Here is a 16,602-nt window from a genome sequence, read left to right on the forward strand (position 1 = left end):
TATATAGACGGACAGACAGATGGGTCATTTCATCATGATAGGGTCTCTGACGTTTCTTTTCGGGTGTTAAAAACATCTTGGCAACCCTAATATACCATTTTAAGAGTATAAATATGACTACGAAAAAAAACTAGAACAACGAGAAAAAGCAAAAAATACAATTTGCTACAAACAAACCTCATTTAAAAACGCATACGCAACCCAAAAGAGTTCAACTAGGCCACAACATCCTTCCGCGCAAAACACATTTTTATTGACGCAACTTCGTCATTAAAACGATTGATTATGAAAACAAACAAAAAAGTTATGATAACATAAATATGCCCCAAATATCATTGGAAAAGACGCTTCTAACATAGCCTTCTCCGACAACTTATTGAGAGCCCGCGCAAAGCTATGGAAATTTGTACTGAAATTAGAGCGGCAACAGGAAGTGGCAATTACTCATCTGCGCATCACCGCGCGCCTGTCTGGAAGTTTCGAAGAACTTAAAGCATAAAAATTCATATGCTTGCCCACACACACACATATAAATGCATAAAACTGCCAAAATTGGTGATTCTTCATGTTTGTGGCTTAAGGAAGTTGGGAATTTTACGGCCCACTTCCTCTCGAACACGAATATTTGACACTTTCACTACGCGTCTAGCGGTGAATGCATTTCCTTAGTAGGGTGTACTATTTATGACACACACACATATACATTCATATGAACACTCATGGGCTTTCAACGCTTTCATAACATGGCATTGATTAATCGCGCAACAAAAACAAAAACCGCAAGCAACAACAACGTAACACACTGTGACACCCTCTACACATGTATGTTTGTATGCATGTAACGGTGCATTAGACGCAGTGTTCGACAATTGTGTCAAAATGCTCCATCAAATCGGAGGTGTCACAGACAACAGACATAAATAAGTGGATATTTTCCCAGCTACTAGACAATAAATTCTCTGGCTCGTAAATTTCTGCCGATATGGTGATCATCTCCTGCTATCCGGCAGCCACCGGCGTATCGGCACACACATACTCGCATACATATTTACACGTGTACATGTTTGTTTGTATTGTGCGCGGCATTTTTCTTCTGACGACGCTAATTTTTGTTTTTATTGTTTTTGTAATGATACATTCGTACATGTGTCTCTAATCGTATATCAACAACATAATCAATACTAACAACAAAAACAATGCATTAGAGATAATGGATAATAACACACAGCAGCACAAACACTTATACACAAACACACACACACACTTAAACATAAAATTCATTTCCATATATTCACATAAATTGCGGAGCAACTGTGTGGGTGGTTGACGAGGGCGCAAATGCTGTGAGTGCACACAGCACTCACACACATAGACACACACACTCCAATAAATCGCTAATGCTCTTAGCCGCTTTTGATAACTGAAGACTTCATATATTACACGGTGAAATTGAAAAACTCCGAATGCATTGCTTGTGTATACACTTACATACATATATACCATATATAAAAGAGTATGTGTGTGCGTATGCTGCTTGCTTCTGTTGATGTATGACGGCAACGGCTCATAAATGTCCTCATAAATTGCCATATTGGCAACAAAGCAATGCCAGGCGTGAGTGATCGCTTGATTTCGTGCGGAAAGTATGGTGAGAGTGCGCGTTGAAAGTATTTTCCAATTATAGGAGGTGTGTGCTCACTTTATTTATTTTATTTCAAGCCTTTGCAGAATTGTGTTGTCATTGTGGGTAGGAAGGAAACTTTTCTTCACATTGTTTTTAAATGAGTGGAAATGAAGAACAACATTAATTTCAGCTGCACTAAAGATAGAATACACTTCACAAATAAAAAAGTCTTCCATACAAGAACTTGATACTGATCGGTCAGTTTGTAGGGCAACCAAATGCTATAGCGGGGCGTTATCGGCCATTCCGAAAAATGAGCAGCTTCTTGGGTAGAAAAGAGCGTGTGTCAAATATCAGAGCGATATCTCAAAAGTTTAAAGACTAGTTCGCATATATACAGACAGACGGATAGACGAACATGGCTCAATCAACTCAGCTCGTCACGCTGATCATTTATATGGGCCATTCCATCAATTGGCGACATGGTTTTGTACCCGTATTCCGATCAAACAAAAAAATGATTATTTCTTTTATTTTTTATCGACATGAAAATTGAGTGCAAAAAATTTTGAAGTTATACAATTTTATGGAAAAAACTCTCAGCTTTCTGATAAAAATATTTTCAAAGTCCAAAAAAACTTTCAAAATCCAAAAAACAAAAACATTTCTTTTACAAAAAAAAAACATTTTTTCCAAGAAAAAATAGTTTTTTGCGCTTTTCCACCATCTTTTTTTCAAAATTGAATTGCTGTTAATGGGGTCAGAGTCCCATATTTTTGAACATTGATTCATTGATTCTTATGTAAAATTGAACGAGGAACCGAATAGAAAAGTCAATTTTGGAAAAGCACAAAAAACTGTTTTTTTGGAAAAAAGGTTTTTTTTATTTGAAAATATTTTTATCAGAAAGCTGAGAGTTTTTTAAATAAAATCTATAACTTCTTTTTGCTTCCGATAAAAAATTTGTTTGATATGCAAAACCATGTGACAATAAATGATCAGCAAAAATTGTTCAAAAATATCAATAAGAATAAAGGTATGCGGAGGCTTCATCAAAGTGGATAACCGCCACCGTGGATGCTGCTAACTTTCCTTTTTCAGATTATGGACTGCAAGTGCAATGATTGCAGTTTTCACTGCCCTTCATTGCTTTAAGGGGCTGTTGCAGCCATTGCAAACGGGAAATACCAATACGCAAGCGCTGCTCTAGCGCACACATCTTAACATTGCTATTTTGTATTAATAAATACATACATATGCACAAGCTCATAGAAATTACAGCTCCGAACGGAAGTGCATGGCCAATTTCTCGCAAATAATAAACATTTTTCTATTTACTAACTAAAATATTCATGCTGAAATATGTACCATGTCCATATATGTATATACATATATATGTACATATATGGATATACATACATACATACGTATGTTAGGAGGCTATACGGAATTCTCGAAAAGCGCGAATTTCATTGGAAATTATAACAATTGTTGAAAACTTTAATGGCACTGCAGCAAATTGCTGGCGCTATAACAATAACAAAAAACACACTTATGGCACACCGGAAGTGCAATCATCTGTTAATATTCGTACGCACACAAATTCCTTTCGCATAGCGAATGGTATGTGTGTGTCTCCCCCCACAAAAGGAATGGCAAAGTCATTGCTAGCGTCTACGAATTCTAGCCGCCGATTGCTACAAAGACAGCATTCAATTCGGCAGTGATTCCCAAAAGTGCACAGAGCGGTTTGTATATATTATATTATAATAACTATGTATATATACATATACATACATTATTCAATATGAAATAAAAGTATTCTCTCACGCAATTGTCAATTTCAATTGTCAAGTTCAATTTCAATGAATTTCATTATATTCTTCCTTGTCAGCAACGCCGCAATGTCGCTGTGACGTTGGCTTTGGTTGTTGGTGTCGGGTGTGCCTTGCCTCTGGTGCTTGCTCATAGAGCATAGCGTCCACTTCAGTAAATTTGGGCGGTCATTCACTAACAGCAAATTGCCCAGAGTGAAGTGAATTTTGGGTAGTTTGGTTAGGTACAAAATGCGAGCTTCTTCGTTAGACATTTAAAAACCAGAGGCAGAAATGTACATATAGCTCGGTAAGATGTTAGGATTTTTGTTAGTAAATGGGTTTATTAATTGCAAACAAATCTTAAATTTTGCATAACTTCAGTCATAAGAAGGCTTTATGTTGGAAATTTAGCATTTTAATATATTTTATGAAGGAAGATTAGAACATGGGAAATCAGGTTCGATACTCGACAAAGAATTTTCGTACAGCTGTATCAATCTCCAATATATGTATGTACGTATGCATCTATAACAAAGACTTATGGTAGTTGTGGTTCATGAGACATGAAGAGCATAGTAAATAAAATACTAAAATTGCCTGAATGGCGACTCCTAGGATGTGAAGATTACTCCTTTAAGTGCTTTAGCTGATAAATAAATTGCATAATCCCTTCCTTAAATCGACTTGAGATATACTTAGAAGTTATATAATTGCCGTCTTCGATGTGTCAAGCGTTACTCTCATACAGAAGGGCAGCAATATTTCTTCTGACGCCTGTGCAACAGTGTTATGATGCATTTAAGCGGAGAAATTCCTTTTTATACCCTGAACAGGGTATATTAAGTTTGTCACGAAGTTTGTAACACCCAGAAGGAAGCGTCGGAGACACTATAAAGTATATATATACATAAATGATCAGTATGTTGAGTCTGCCCGTCTGTATATATACGAACTAGTCCCTCAGTTTTTAAGATATCATTTTGAAATTTTGCAAACGTTATTTTCTCTTAACGAAGCTGCTCATTTGTCGGAACTGCCTACATATAGCTGCCATACAAACAGAACGATCGGAATCAAGTTCTTATATGGAAAACTTTCACATTTCACAATGTATTTTCACAAAAGTTGGCACAAGTTATTTTCTAAGGCAAAAATGTAATCTCCGAGAAAATTGTTCAGATCGGATTACTATAGCATATAGCTTCCATACAAACAAAATTATCGGAATCAAATGCTTGCATGGGAAACTTCCTCATTTGACGATATATCTTCACGAAATTTGGTATGAGTTATTGTTTATAGAAATAATGTAATATCAGAAGAAATTGTTCAGATCGGTTCACTATAGCATACAAACCGAACGATCGGAATAAAGGGCTTGTATGGAAAACTTTCGCATTTGACATGGTATCTTCACGAAATTTGGCATGGATTACTGCTGAAGGTAACAATGTAATCTCCAAGAAAATTGTTCAGATCGGATTACTATAGCATACACACTATAGCATTCCATACAAACTGAATACATAGTTACTAACAGAAATGCACCTGTGAAAGGTATTTAGCTTCGGTGCAACCGAAGTTTACGTTTTTTTCTTATTTCTCGTTATAAACGTTGCTGCAACTATTTATTTTGATAACCATAATTGATTTGAGGTCTTAAGTTTTAAAAATACAAGAACTATTATTTGTCATTTGAACCATTCACAATAGTAAAACTGATCTAATATGCTATATAGTGTGCAAAACATAACTTAGCAGCATTGAAGATAGCGGCTATAACACTTAATAAGTTACTCCCTTGTACGATTTCAAGCTTTGTTATTGCTTTTACATGTAACTTTTTTGACAAGAGAGCAGAAGCGAGCAGAAAAGTGGCGAATCGAAGACAGCTAATAGCTACGTAAATATGAGTTAAATTTTAAATCTTTAATTCTCCAAACGGATTGGTTGTTCAGAGCTTTCGAAGGTTTTATAAAATGCCAAGCTTTAGCCCAAGCATAGCATGATAACTGCGCGGCGGCAACACTACTTGAACCCATATGTCAATCAAGAATTTTGATGGGCCACCCCGAAGCGAGGAAGACACTTGAAATTAAAATGCATTTAACGCTGCCATTAGCGTAGGCAAAGCTGTAAAAGAAGCGAACAAAAGGAATATTTAATAACATGCCACAACGCCAGTAGCCACCATGAATAAAAAATGCTTACATATGGTACAATGAAAGCTATATGTAAATGGAGATAGTGTTCATGTAAACAAACCGAACTTTTTTCCAAATGTTTGATTTGAGAAGGCTAATGACAAAGTAATATTTATTTTCTCATTTAGTTAAATTATCTAAGTTCGCATTAAAAAGCATTAGTAGCACACTTTAAAAAAAATTTAGATCACATTTTAGCAGGAGGGGGCGGAGAAGCAGCAGCCACACAGAACAGGCATCTCGTATGTCAAACGGAAATAGCTCGTTTATGCTGCGGCAATAATAATAATCAGCAACGAGCTAACTAACACAACAACAATAACAGCAAAGCGCATAACTTCACACTCTTCTGCAGCGCATATTTACACCGCGCCTCTCAGGCACACTCTCTTCCTTTTATATACTACCAACTCCCACTTGGAGTGGTTGTTAAAACTCTCGGAGTCCATTAAACGCTTGAGCGCCCTCCTGACTCTAATGCTCGTAAAAAGCATGACAAGACAACAAAGCAACAAAAACAACACAAAGCAAAAATTTGATGTGAAAACAATTACAACAACTATGCTAGAGAACTTTCGTGCCTTCGTTGGCTATAAAGTTCTATCCTCCACATCGCAGCACAGCTGTCCATGCAAGTCTGTTGCAACACCCGGTAGCGCCCAACACACTGCAGAAGGCAGAATTTACGCTATAAAAAGCTAATAAAGAAATTCACAAATAAAATGCTTTAAGAATGCCCACCTCACACTTCAAAGTCATGAATTTGCATGTGTACATACATACATACAAAATATTTAATATATGTGTTTTATGCTGATAAATAATTTATGAGCTTTTGTAGTTTTTATTTTGAGAAAATTTTGTTTACATTTTTTATAAATGTTTATTGTAATATTTTCGTGTGTGTTTGTTGGCTGAAGTTCAAATGAGCTGCATTTCTGCGATGAATTCTTTAAGAATTATGGGAGCTTTCATTTCCTCTGGATGTTTGGAGAATTTGTAAAGAATTCGTAGTCAAAAAAAATCAAATAAAAATCATTCGGATATTCGTCATTTGGTCCATTCTCTTCCTTTTTACAACTTCTATGAAAATTAAATTTTTAATTAAAATTCTTTTGATAAAATTATAAAAAAATGTTGATCAAACTCAGTAATTCTGTTGCTGCTTTTACACATAATTTTTTTGTTCAGGCAGCGAGCAGAGTTGGCTAGTTAGCTTGCTTCAATAAAGTCACTTAACCCAGTGTAGTAAAAGACATGAAAAAATTAAAATTAAAAATTTTTTTTTAGTAAATTGATATTGACTTGGTAGAAATTTAAAGAAAAATTAATCATTTTAAAAATTTTAATAAAGCTCTTTGTGTTGATCCACTTCCAATCGAGGCTCTTGCGGTGCCCGTCACTCATCTTTGGAGTTTCATCTAAAATTAATCGGACAAAAAAATAGTATTTTAATAGGTAATCTAGTGCCTAATCGAAGTATTTTTAATATCGGCGCCAGGAAATTTTTTTTTCAGATTTTTGGCAAAAAACTAACCATTAATTGTTCATAAAAACTCGAAGGGCACAAGTTTCAATAAAATCCACTGAGCGGTTTTGAGTTGAAACAACATTTTTTGAGATAAAACGAACGTTCCAGAGCCCTCTAGAACCCTTTTCCAATCACGACTGAATAACTTGAAAATTATTTGTCAGATTTACTTTAAATTAGAGATTATTTTTTAATATCTTTAAGGAAATGCAAAAAAATTGAGGTTTGAAAATTTCGACTACCACCAACCCTTTATGTACGAGTATCCTTCGATGTCTTGCTCAAGCTTCAAACCACTAACAAATATTAGAAAACCTTTTAATTCTCCATATGCCTTATTTTACATATATTTTAAAGGATCACCTGTTGTCAAATATTTCAAGAAGAAAAAATTAATTTTGCTTAGAACCAATTTTCATGAGTTTTTGGAAACTTTCTGGAAATTACTTTATGGAAAGCTCTATAAACTCGTACAGACTATATACATAAGTACGTAGCAGACACACGCGTACATACTAATGGTACTCATATACGAGCGATGTTAGCCCTAAATGCAAGCTGCTCTAATTTTCTCACAAATTTTATGCGCGAACTGTCGAATAAATTTAACACTTGATTACTTGATGCGGGTCTATTCAGCGCAATTAATGCTCAACTGGTATCAGCAGCGCACACGCACAAGCACACGCATACTCCCTTACGCAACATAGAAACATAGTAAGCGCAGTCGCACTTAAGTATCTCCATATAAAAGCCGTTAGCGTTGCCTGTCAAAAACTAGCAGCGAGAAGATGCGATAATACAATTTGAATACAGTTCAACTGGTGGGCGGAAGCGCGTTATTTTATTTAACAAGCTAACACAGTTATCCACACACACACACATACCATTAAAACATATGCGACGAGGGTAGCTCTATAGTGCTTATACATAATTACATAAGTATGTAGTGTGTGCCACAAGAACTAAACTATATTTGTGGCACATTGTGGTTGCATTGCTCTGTTTTTTTTTTCAAGCAGATAATCCGCGCATGAAAGTTAAGCTGAGCTCACCAAGCGAGCTTAGAAGCGCGCATTGTCGCGCGAAGCCACTTATGATTTATGCTCGGTTATGGCGATTATTAGAAAAAATTTGCCGCGCTTTTCACATACATACATATGTATGTGTAAGAGAGTGTGTGTGGCAGGCATTCGCATGTTGTCGGCGTGAATTTGGCTCTGCGCTTTTAAAGTGTTAAATTGGCATAAATCAAATGAAATAAAATGGGATGAGTGGAAAAAAATTCAACAACGAGATTTAGTTAAATTTTTGCGAGATTATGAGTCTTAATTCCAGTTTGCACAAGCATTCGCATTAGGGTTTGAAATTTCACACTAGTTCCCACTACACTAGTCCGAAACTAGTGCAATTATAGTGAATAGCGAACCATAGCGTGGTTGTAATCTGTTAAAAAATATTGGACTTCATAGCCAACATCTCTCTTACTATTTGTGGTGTCTGTCTTAAATTTATGCTGCCTTTGTCAAATTTCAAACCCACTCCGATAGTTAATGAATTTCAGTGGAAACTATTTTATCGCAGAAATATGCCATGAAATTTCATCATTGTCATACAAAAAGTCAAGCCTGCTCGAACATCTCTTTGGGTGCTATTTGGAAACTGGTTTCGAATTTATCTCCTGAGAAATGAAAGTGTTTCTCAATTAGTGAAAGTAGTAGCTTAAATTTATTATTCCTATTACTCATTATTATTATATACTTGTATAATCACATATTTGTTCTACTGGGTTGTTCTAATATGTATACTATATATGTGGAATCGGTTATATGACAACACAGATGGCTAGTAAAACTTATTGTTGAAAACTCTGCGACTGTTTTTATTGTTTTACACATATTTGGTTTTTTTTGCTACTGCTTTTGGGGTCAGTTAAGTTGGTTGTGGATTTCACTTTAATATAATAATGCATTCAATGTAGCATGAGAGAATATTTATGAATATTAAATCTCACGACTGAACACCGAGTAGACTTATGCTTTGACATTTTATTTATTATATCCCAGATAAAAAAAAAAATAAATAAAATGAAAATGAATATACACACATTTATAAATAATATAAAATTATTTTATAACGGTCAATTTTGATAAATAACTAATTAATGCTTCGTTATAGGATTTTAGTTCAAAAAGTACCACCGAATCGAAAGTTATATACAAGGTCTCATATATAAATGTTGTATTGTTATTTAGTATAAGCTCAATTTCGACACCGCCAGAAAGATACAAAATTTTGTTGTTTTTTTGACAAGCAGATGCTTTTCTAATTAGGTAACTTTTCGGTAAACAAAGAAGCTTTTGGTGCATTTTAACCATGTTAGCACTGATGTGAATTAATTGGGAATTATAAAACGTCACTAAAAATATTTGTATTGATAATGTCTTTACTATATTAATCTATATATATCTGGGTTAGTAATTGGTTTTTATATGATTTCAAAATATTTAAGATTATTTTTCATATAAAGATATAAAATAATTAATTTATAAAAGTTGATTATCCAAAGATTGGATCCCGCGCAGAATCTACGACACAATTTGATTTACAATTATACACATATGTATGTATATAAATGAAATTTTCCCTATGAATGTGTGACTTATGCATATGTGACCACAAACCAAGTTGGTCCGTTCTCTCATGCTTGTAACGGACTTAATTAAGTTAAAGTTGACATTGTTTAACAATTATTGCTTTTTTGGGGTTAATTTGTTGTGTTCGCTTGGTTATAGCAGACACTTTGTTATATGTACGCATGCGAAAGCATATATAATAAGGGCTTAACCATAAAAGAGACGTTCAATACACTTTGACAATGCTGAGCCACATGCAGCGCGCGCTCCATATTGTATGTAATGCGTAGTGCGAGTGTATCTTCTTTTCCGTTATAAACATACTGTGCGAATGCAAAGCTGGAAAGTGCTGAAGGGACTGAGAACTTAATCTCGCATTAATTTTGATTTATGTGCCACCGAATGTCACGTCAAACAATGTCATTGATTTAAATGGTCCAGCAGACCAGTTGGCTGCAGCAGTGAAGCGAGCAAGAATATAACGTCTAAATTGCCCTTAAATTTACAGATTTTCAATGAAAATGTGCTGTAAAAAATAGTTTATTTTTCTGCAGAGATCTTTTGATAAATGCTTTTAATTGTTTGGAAAAATCAAATCATATGAAAAATAGCTTTAATTAATTACGTGAACAAAGTTTTCAAGATCCAGCTTTTGGAATCTTAAAATAGATATTTTGAAATATTTATCAGCGACAATTTCTATTAAAATAATATGAAAAGTGTGCAATTAAGTGAAAATTAACAATTTGTATTACATACCTTCAGGCGTTAATGAGTTTTAACAGTTTTGATGACTTCTATAATATCTTTAAGTCATATACTTTTATATAATTTCTTTCATTTATTCCTTCTAAATATTTTTTCAAGCTCTTTTTAATAAACACTGCCTTATTCACATTATTTCCATAGTGTATTAATTTTCAAAATTTGCATACCATGCGGCGCCAAACTTATTATAAATAGGTTACACAGAATATTTATTTGTTTTTTTTTTTGCAACTCAGGCTTTGGCTCATTCTAGGTTCTGGATTTTCGAAAAAAATATAGTTTTTAATTTCTTTGAATACCCAAAGGGGCAAACACTTTTTTTACCGTTTTCAATGAAATCGCCTGAGTTCTGAAAAAATTACACACCATAAATATTCATACACTGAATTTATGGTGTTATAATATACGCCACGCTTACGTAAACATAAAATTAAATTTAGTAGTACCCACTAAAATCCGCTTGCCACTGACTGTAGTCGCCACATTAGATCATCTTTGAACAATGAGCACTTGTCCTATTAAGAACTAGACGCCGTCTTAATTAGCCAATTAAGCAAAGTAATATTTAGCGCATTCCTCGAGATAAAATACAGATTATTTTACGTAATTGCTCGGGCTCATAGAACCGTACAGGCACACAGAGGAATGCATATGTGGAAATATGTGAGATTTGGCGCTAATATTATTCGCGTGCCTTAAGCTGTCGCCAAATTGGAGCTGGCCACAAGCTCCGCGCTTTAGTTGTGACTTAATTGCTAAGCTGACAATTAGTGCAAACGGATCACCGAGACGTGTGACGCTTCAAAAGCAAATACAAGTGCATGTATCGATTTTAAAATACCAATTTATTTACGAAAAGGAAAATTCAAGAGTCTTCCGTGTAAATATGTCATCGCGCGGTGGCAGCAAGACACGCAGCACCTGTCAACTGTTCATGCTGAGCTGCGCATTTCCAAGCAGCGCAGCCAACAACGACTATCCAGAATGCATCGGCATGGAAATGGCGGGTGAGTGGATAATTGGTGAAAAAAGAACAGAAAGAAAAACATGAAAGAAATAAAGAAAAAGTAGAATGAATTTAAGCTTTTTGCGCAAGTATTTGTACTCAAATCGATTGGCGATAAATCAACTTTTTATTGCAAATTATCGGCAATTGATTTGTCACAATGGCATTGAAAGGCACGGGCTGGCCAGCAGACAGCAGCGGTGTATTCTATAAGAAATGTTGCGTTTTCAGTATTTTAAATTGGCGAGCGCTTTCGCCAATTGTTTCGCTGTCAGCAGTGTAACGCAAATAAAAGTCTTCTTGAAACATTTTGCATTAAACGCAGAACGCGAATTGAGTGAAAGCATACAAGCATAAGGTGGCGCTGCATTCGAACGGTACTGAAAGTGTTTTACTGTGGGATTCAATGTATATTCGGTTACACTTTACCAAACCAATCTGCTTTTCCTTCATACAACAAGTTATACTATAAAATTATTAAAATCGTTATTACGAGTATAAGACAGTGTGTACAAATATATGTATGTATGTGTATAATCAAAGTATAAAATATCGGGAAGTGCTAGTCTACTTGTGTGCCATGGATTGACTACAACGAGCTTATTTCATTTCATGCATGTATATACAAATATACATACATATATATAGGAATTTCCTTAAGCAAAAAAAAAAGAAATAAATTATTTTATCGGCTTTTTGGCAAGGCGAGCTGGATTCAACTTGTCACCTTCTCCTCTATTGTCTGGCTTTTGCTTTTGGGTAGACTCTTCTTCGGCGCAAGGAATGAAATGGCTGAGATTGCTATTACCCTTGTGGTAAGCTCAAAACGCTTCATCAATCTATGAGGATCTGGTGATCCACTTTTAGGAATTTAGTTAACCTAAGCCAAGTTAAAGATTTTAGCTAAAATCATCGCCACCTCTTTATTTTTCGCTTTGCCATGATATAATAATATAAAATTCAAAGCTTATTTTGCAAGCATAATATTATTTGTACCAAAATAAATGATAACTTCCCTAACAACTCAAGCAGACTTTTGCTGTTTGTAGATATTCCCACAATTTACAAGTTTCGTGCCATTACCGACGCCAATTTGCTGTTATAAGCAACTTCAGCTTAACAGAACTAAAATACCTTGAAGCAACAATCAGCACACCGGCACAATAAAGCTGAACACGAAAAGCTGTCGCGAAGCATTCAAGTGCCCCAAATGACCCCCGAAAAAATAACAAAGGAGGTATTTCACTTTAAATTTCTTAAATGCAACATTCATCATCACGAAATGCACTTTAGATAAATGTTTGTGGGTGTATGCCAAGTATATAAGCGACTGCTTTAGGTATGCTAATTATGTGAATGTATAAGTATATAGGTATGTGAGGTCTTTCTACAGCACATTGTTTGTTTATAAAGTCATCAGTTAAATTTAAATAAAACTTTTGCTATAAACACACAGTAAGTGCAAGTGTGTGCATTTTATACCAATATATATATATATATGTGTGTAAATAACGTATATATTTGAAAACATAGTTAAATTTGTGAAATATATGTGCTTATATACAAAGCATAGCATGTAGCGATAAGCGCATAGGGGTCGCTTGGGTCCCACTGTCTCTCATGCCCTTCATTCTTGACGCGCACGAGATCTCTTACAAGAACGTAACACTTAACAGATGTGTGCCTTGAAGTCCGAGACACCGGCTGTTGCAATTTATTTTTAAACAGATTAAATGAAATTTGCAAAAATAACGTGTGCAGAAATGTACTTGTTCCTACAATTCAATTGTTTTTGTAAGTTGGTGATGAGCAGCCTCAAGGCTTCGTATAAAACGCACATAAATCCTTTGCCATTATTTATATACAGCCATATTTTCACATAAGTATACACTTCAGCATGTTTCAGCAAAACTCGCTCGTAATTCTGGTTGCGGTATTTACGTTGCGCAAAATATGACTTTTCTGTAATTTTCTGCGTTGCAAATGGATTTACATCTGACTTCAATAAGTCTCAGTGCGCGTCACAGAAGGTATTTGGGTTTCAAGCGAGAGTAAAATGAAAAAGAAAAAACATTAAATAAGCTTTATTCAATAAAAAAAAGTGATTTGTTGGTGACTCAGTATTTGGACTGGCTACGGAATTAGGTTAAGTTAGGTTAGGTGAGTCACGCGTAGACCAGTTTTGACCATGATCAGTAGTCATGATCAGTAGTCATCCTTTAGAATGCCTGCGCTTGACACGAATTTTAACAGACTCTGAGGCCTCATTATCGATACCTCTTCCAGTGTATCATACCGTGGGGACTTCAGATGCTTACAGCGTAGTCTTGCCGATGCGGGACAAATGCGCAAAGATGCTTCATTGCTACCCTGGTGTCTTTCATTAAACATCTTGCAGTTTTCTCGACCTGTCAGCCCCATTCTGCGGGAGTGCCTATGGAATTTTGTGTACTTCCGATCTACCGTTTCGCACATGACTTGGCTACAGAACTAATCTTACACGATTTTGGTTTCTCCAGAAAAAATTTGTTAACTTTTTTAAGTAAATAAAATTCATTTTTGAAGAGATCTAACATACTATTAAAACAAAATGTTGAAGAAAACTACTCCTTGTCATTTGTCCACGTAAATATAACTAAAATATAAATTATAGAAGTACCGAAATGAAGTTAAATCTTAGAATTTTTAAAATTGAACACAAGTCGCCGGCACTTCAAGTCACTCGACGTGTAGTGTGGTCCACAGCATTATCGATTTCAAACATCATAAACTTTTTCGACAAAATTAAACACTTTCGGTTCTAATTAATTTAGCTACTCTGCTACTGCCAAACCACGGAAACCAAGCGTGTCTTCGCGGAATCACAACTTAGGCAAACACAATGATTTCGGGAAAGTTTTCCATTTTAATTAGTTTGTCAACTATTGGCTCCATGCAACGCCATGCGCTCATGTAGTCGAGTATTTTTCGTAGCTTTTTAATGTGCTCGTACAAAATACTACGAAGTTATTGCACCAAAAAAGTAAACCACAAAACAGCGCAAAAAAGTAGACAGTAATTCGGAGCAAAGTCAAGTGATGCGGGATCCTGAGTGGGGGAGTTTGGACGCTGTTGGGACAGCTGTTGCGCTTGCCAAAGTCGCCTCTGCAGTTCGCTGCGGCAGTGATGCTTGCACACATAGTGATGCTGGAGTGAGCACATGTGTAGGGTTGCCATGCGGACTGACAGTATTAGGCTCTGTTTCAAATCAGATTTCTTATGAAACATATTTAAGTATCAATAATATATACTTCAATTAGTATTATGTGTTATTCTTATGGTAGTAGCTTGGAAACTTGTCGAACATTCTGGGTTTTCAATATATTTATTGTATTTAATAATGAACCGAATATAATTCCTTTAACCATTTCATCATTAACCGTCATTAAACCCAAATAACATTCAACGCAAAACCGGAAACTAAGAGAATATTCTTCCATCATAAATGGGTCCTCTCGGGCTTTCTTTTATATATTGATGTTTCAAAACGCTATTAAATTTCAACACCAATATTTGCTGAAACTTTTTTAAAAATTTATTTAAAATAATTTACTTGAAAAAATCGTAATTATTAATACTTCGTTTGGAGTCACCAAACAGAACTTAGACAGCTCCTTCTCTACCCATATACCACTGAGGGAATTGTGGGTGCGAAGAAGCCGTTGAAGGAGAGGGGCACTGAGCTTGTTTGCGGATGGTTCAAAGTTTGGGGGAAATGTTGGAGGAGAGGTTTACTGTCTGGAGCTCTCTATCAACTCCAGCTTCAGACTTTCTGACTATTGAGGTTGCAGCCATTAAGGTAGCAGTGGATTTACTGTCCCGAAGTGCAGATTTCTTCAGAGAAGTGACCATCCACTCAGCTAGTAGAGCGGATAGTCAAGGAGTGCCTAACCTCGCGTTCAATAGCATCGAACGACTGGTATGGGTGTCCGTAGATTGGGAGCGAGTCGGTGCTTCAGTATACTCTTGGGTTCGCGGAAGCTTGGCCAGCGATGGTCGCAAAAGCCTTTTGGCCCCAGATCGATCACAAGATATCTAGTGATCTCTGGTTTTGGGACTTTTAACGGGCCATTGCCGTTGACCATTGGAAGAAGATGAGGTGGAAACAACTCAACACTTCGTTCTTGACTGTCCTGCGTTTGGGGGGTCAACTTTAAACACTGGCGGGAATCGAAATTAAACGCATGTGCAAATTTGTATTGGCTACTAAGCGTTTCGCTAATGCTCGCAGGAGTTCTTCCTTTCTATGGCCCCTCAAACGACCACATGTAGTAGTCCACGGGCAATCTTTGATCAGCTAACTAACCTAACCTAACCTGCTTCGTTTATGTTTACATGGAATGGATTGAAGTAGTTGTCTCAAGTGTTTCGTGCTAAAGAATTTAGCGGAAGGTTGGCAACTCCGTTTTCTTTTTTCGAATGTTCAAATGTTTTGACTTCCTCCCTCTGGTTAATGTTGCTGCCGCTGATGTTGTGTTGTCGTTCCTTAAAAAAATAAACTCAATAAAAAAAAATATTTTCAGCTGCTTTGCGTGAGTATTGTGGGTGTGCAACATCGAATGCGCCGAGTATTTTTATGCTTTTATACCCACAAACATAACACATATGCATTTCTGTCAGTCTTGCTGCCGTCTAGCTGCGGCAAATTCAAAAAGTCACAGCCGCAAAAAGCGAAAAACGCACATTCGAATGTTTATGAGCGCTATTAAAAGGGAATTTTGTCGTATTTTTATTTATATGCGCGCCTAATAAGCGGCAGGCAGCATTTTTGCATATCTTCACCGTCGACAGCTGCTGCTACTTGCTACACTCGTCGTTGCTACTCACGTCGACGCCATACTGTGCTTGCTGAACAGATGTGTGTGGTTGTTGTTGTTGTATATGTCGTCGTCGTTGTCATTGCCGTTGGTGGGTGTGAAGCAACGCGCAGGCGGAGGCAGCACAGCGCCAACAGCAATTTGCTCTTTCGCCCAGCGG

At 36.0% G+C, this 16,602-nt stretch overlaps 1 protein-coding gene across 6 annotated transcripts in view; it reads left to right on the plus strand.

Annotated features, from left to right (window-relative positions):
- LOC126754574 (uncharacterized) overlaps window positions 1–16,602 on the plus strand; it is a 96,799-nt gene that overhangs the window by 71,949 nt on the left and 8,248 nt on the right. The window contains exon 1 of one of the 6 annotated variants that reach the window (XM_050466689.1): window positions 11,396–11,587. The exons of 4 other annotated variants lie outside the window; for them this stretch is intronic. In XM_050466689.1, coding sequence (XP_050322646.1) covers window positions 11,467–11,587 — 121 coding nt within the window. In that variant the 5' untranslated portion in view covers window positions 11,396–11,466. Of the gene's footprint in view, window positions 1–11,395; window positions 11,588–11,888; window positions 11,964–16,602 lie in introns of those variants that run through there. One more of the 6 variants, XM_050466709.1, reaches the window with a different exon arrangement.

This window comes from Bactrocera neohumeralis, chromosome 2 (genome assembly GCF_024586455.1).
Source record: "Bactrocera neohumeralis isolate Rockhampton chromosome 2, APGP_CSIRO_Bneo_wtdbg2-racon-allhic-juicebox.fasta_v2, whole genome shotgun sequence".
Taxonomy (NCBI): Eukaryota; Metazoa; Arthropoda; class Insecta; order Diptera; family Tephritidae; genus Bactrocera; species Bactrocera neohumeralis.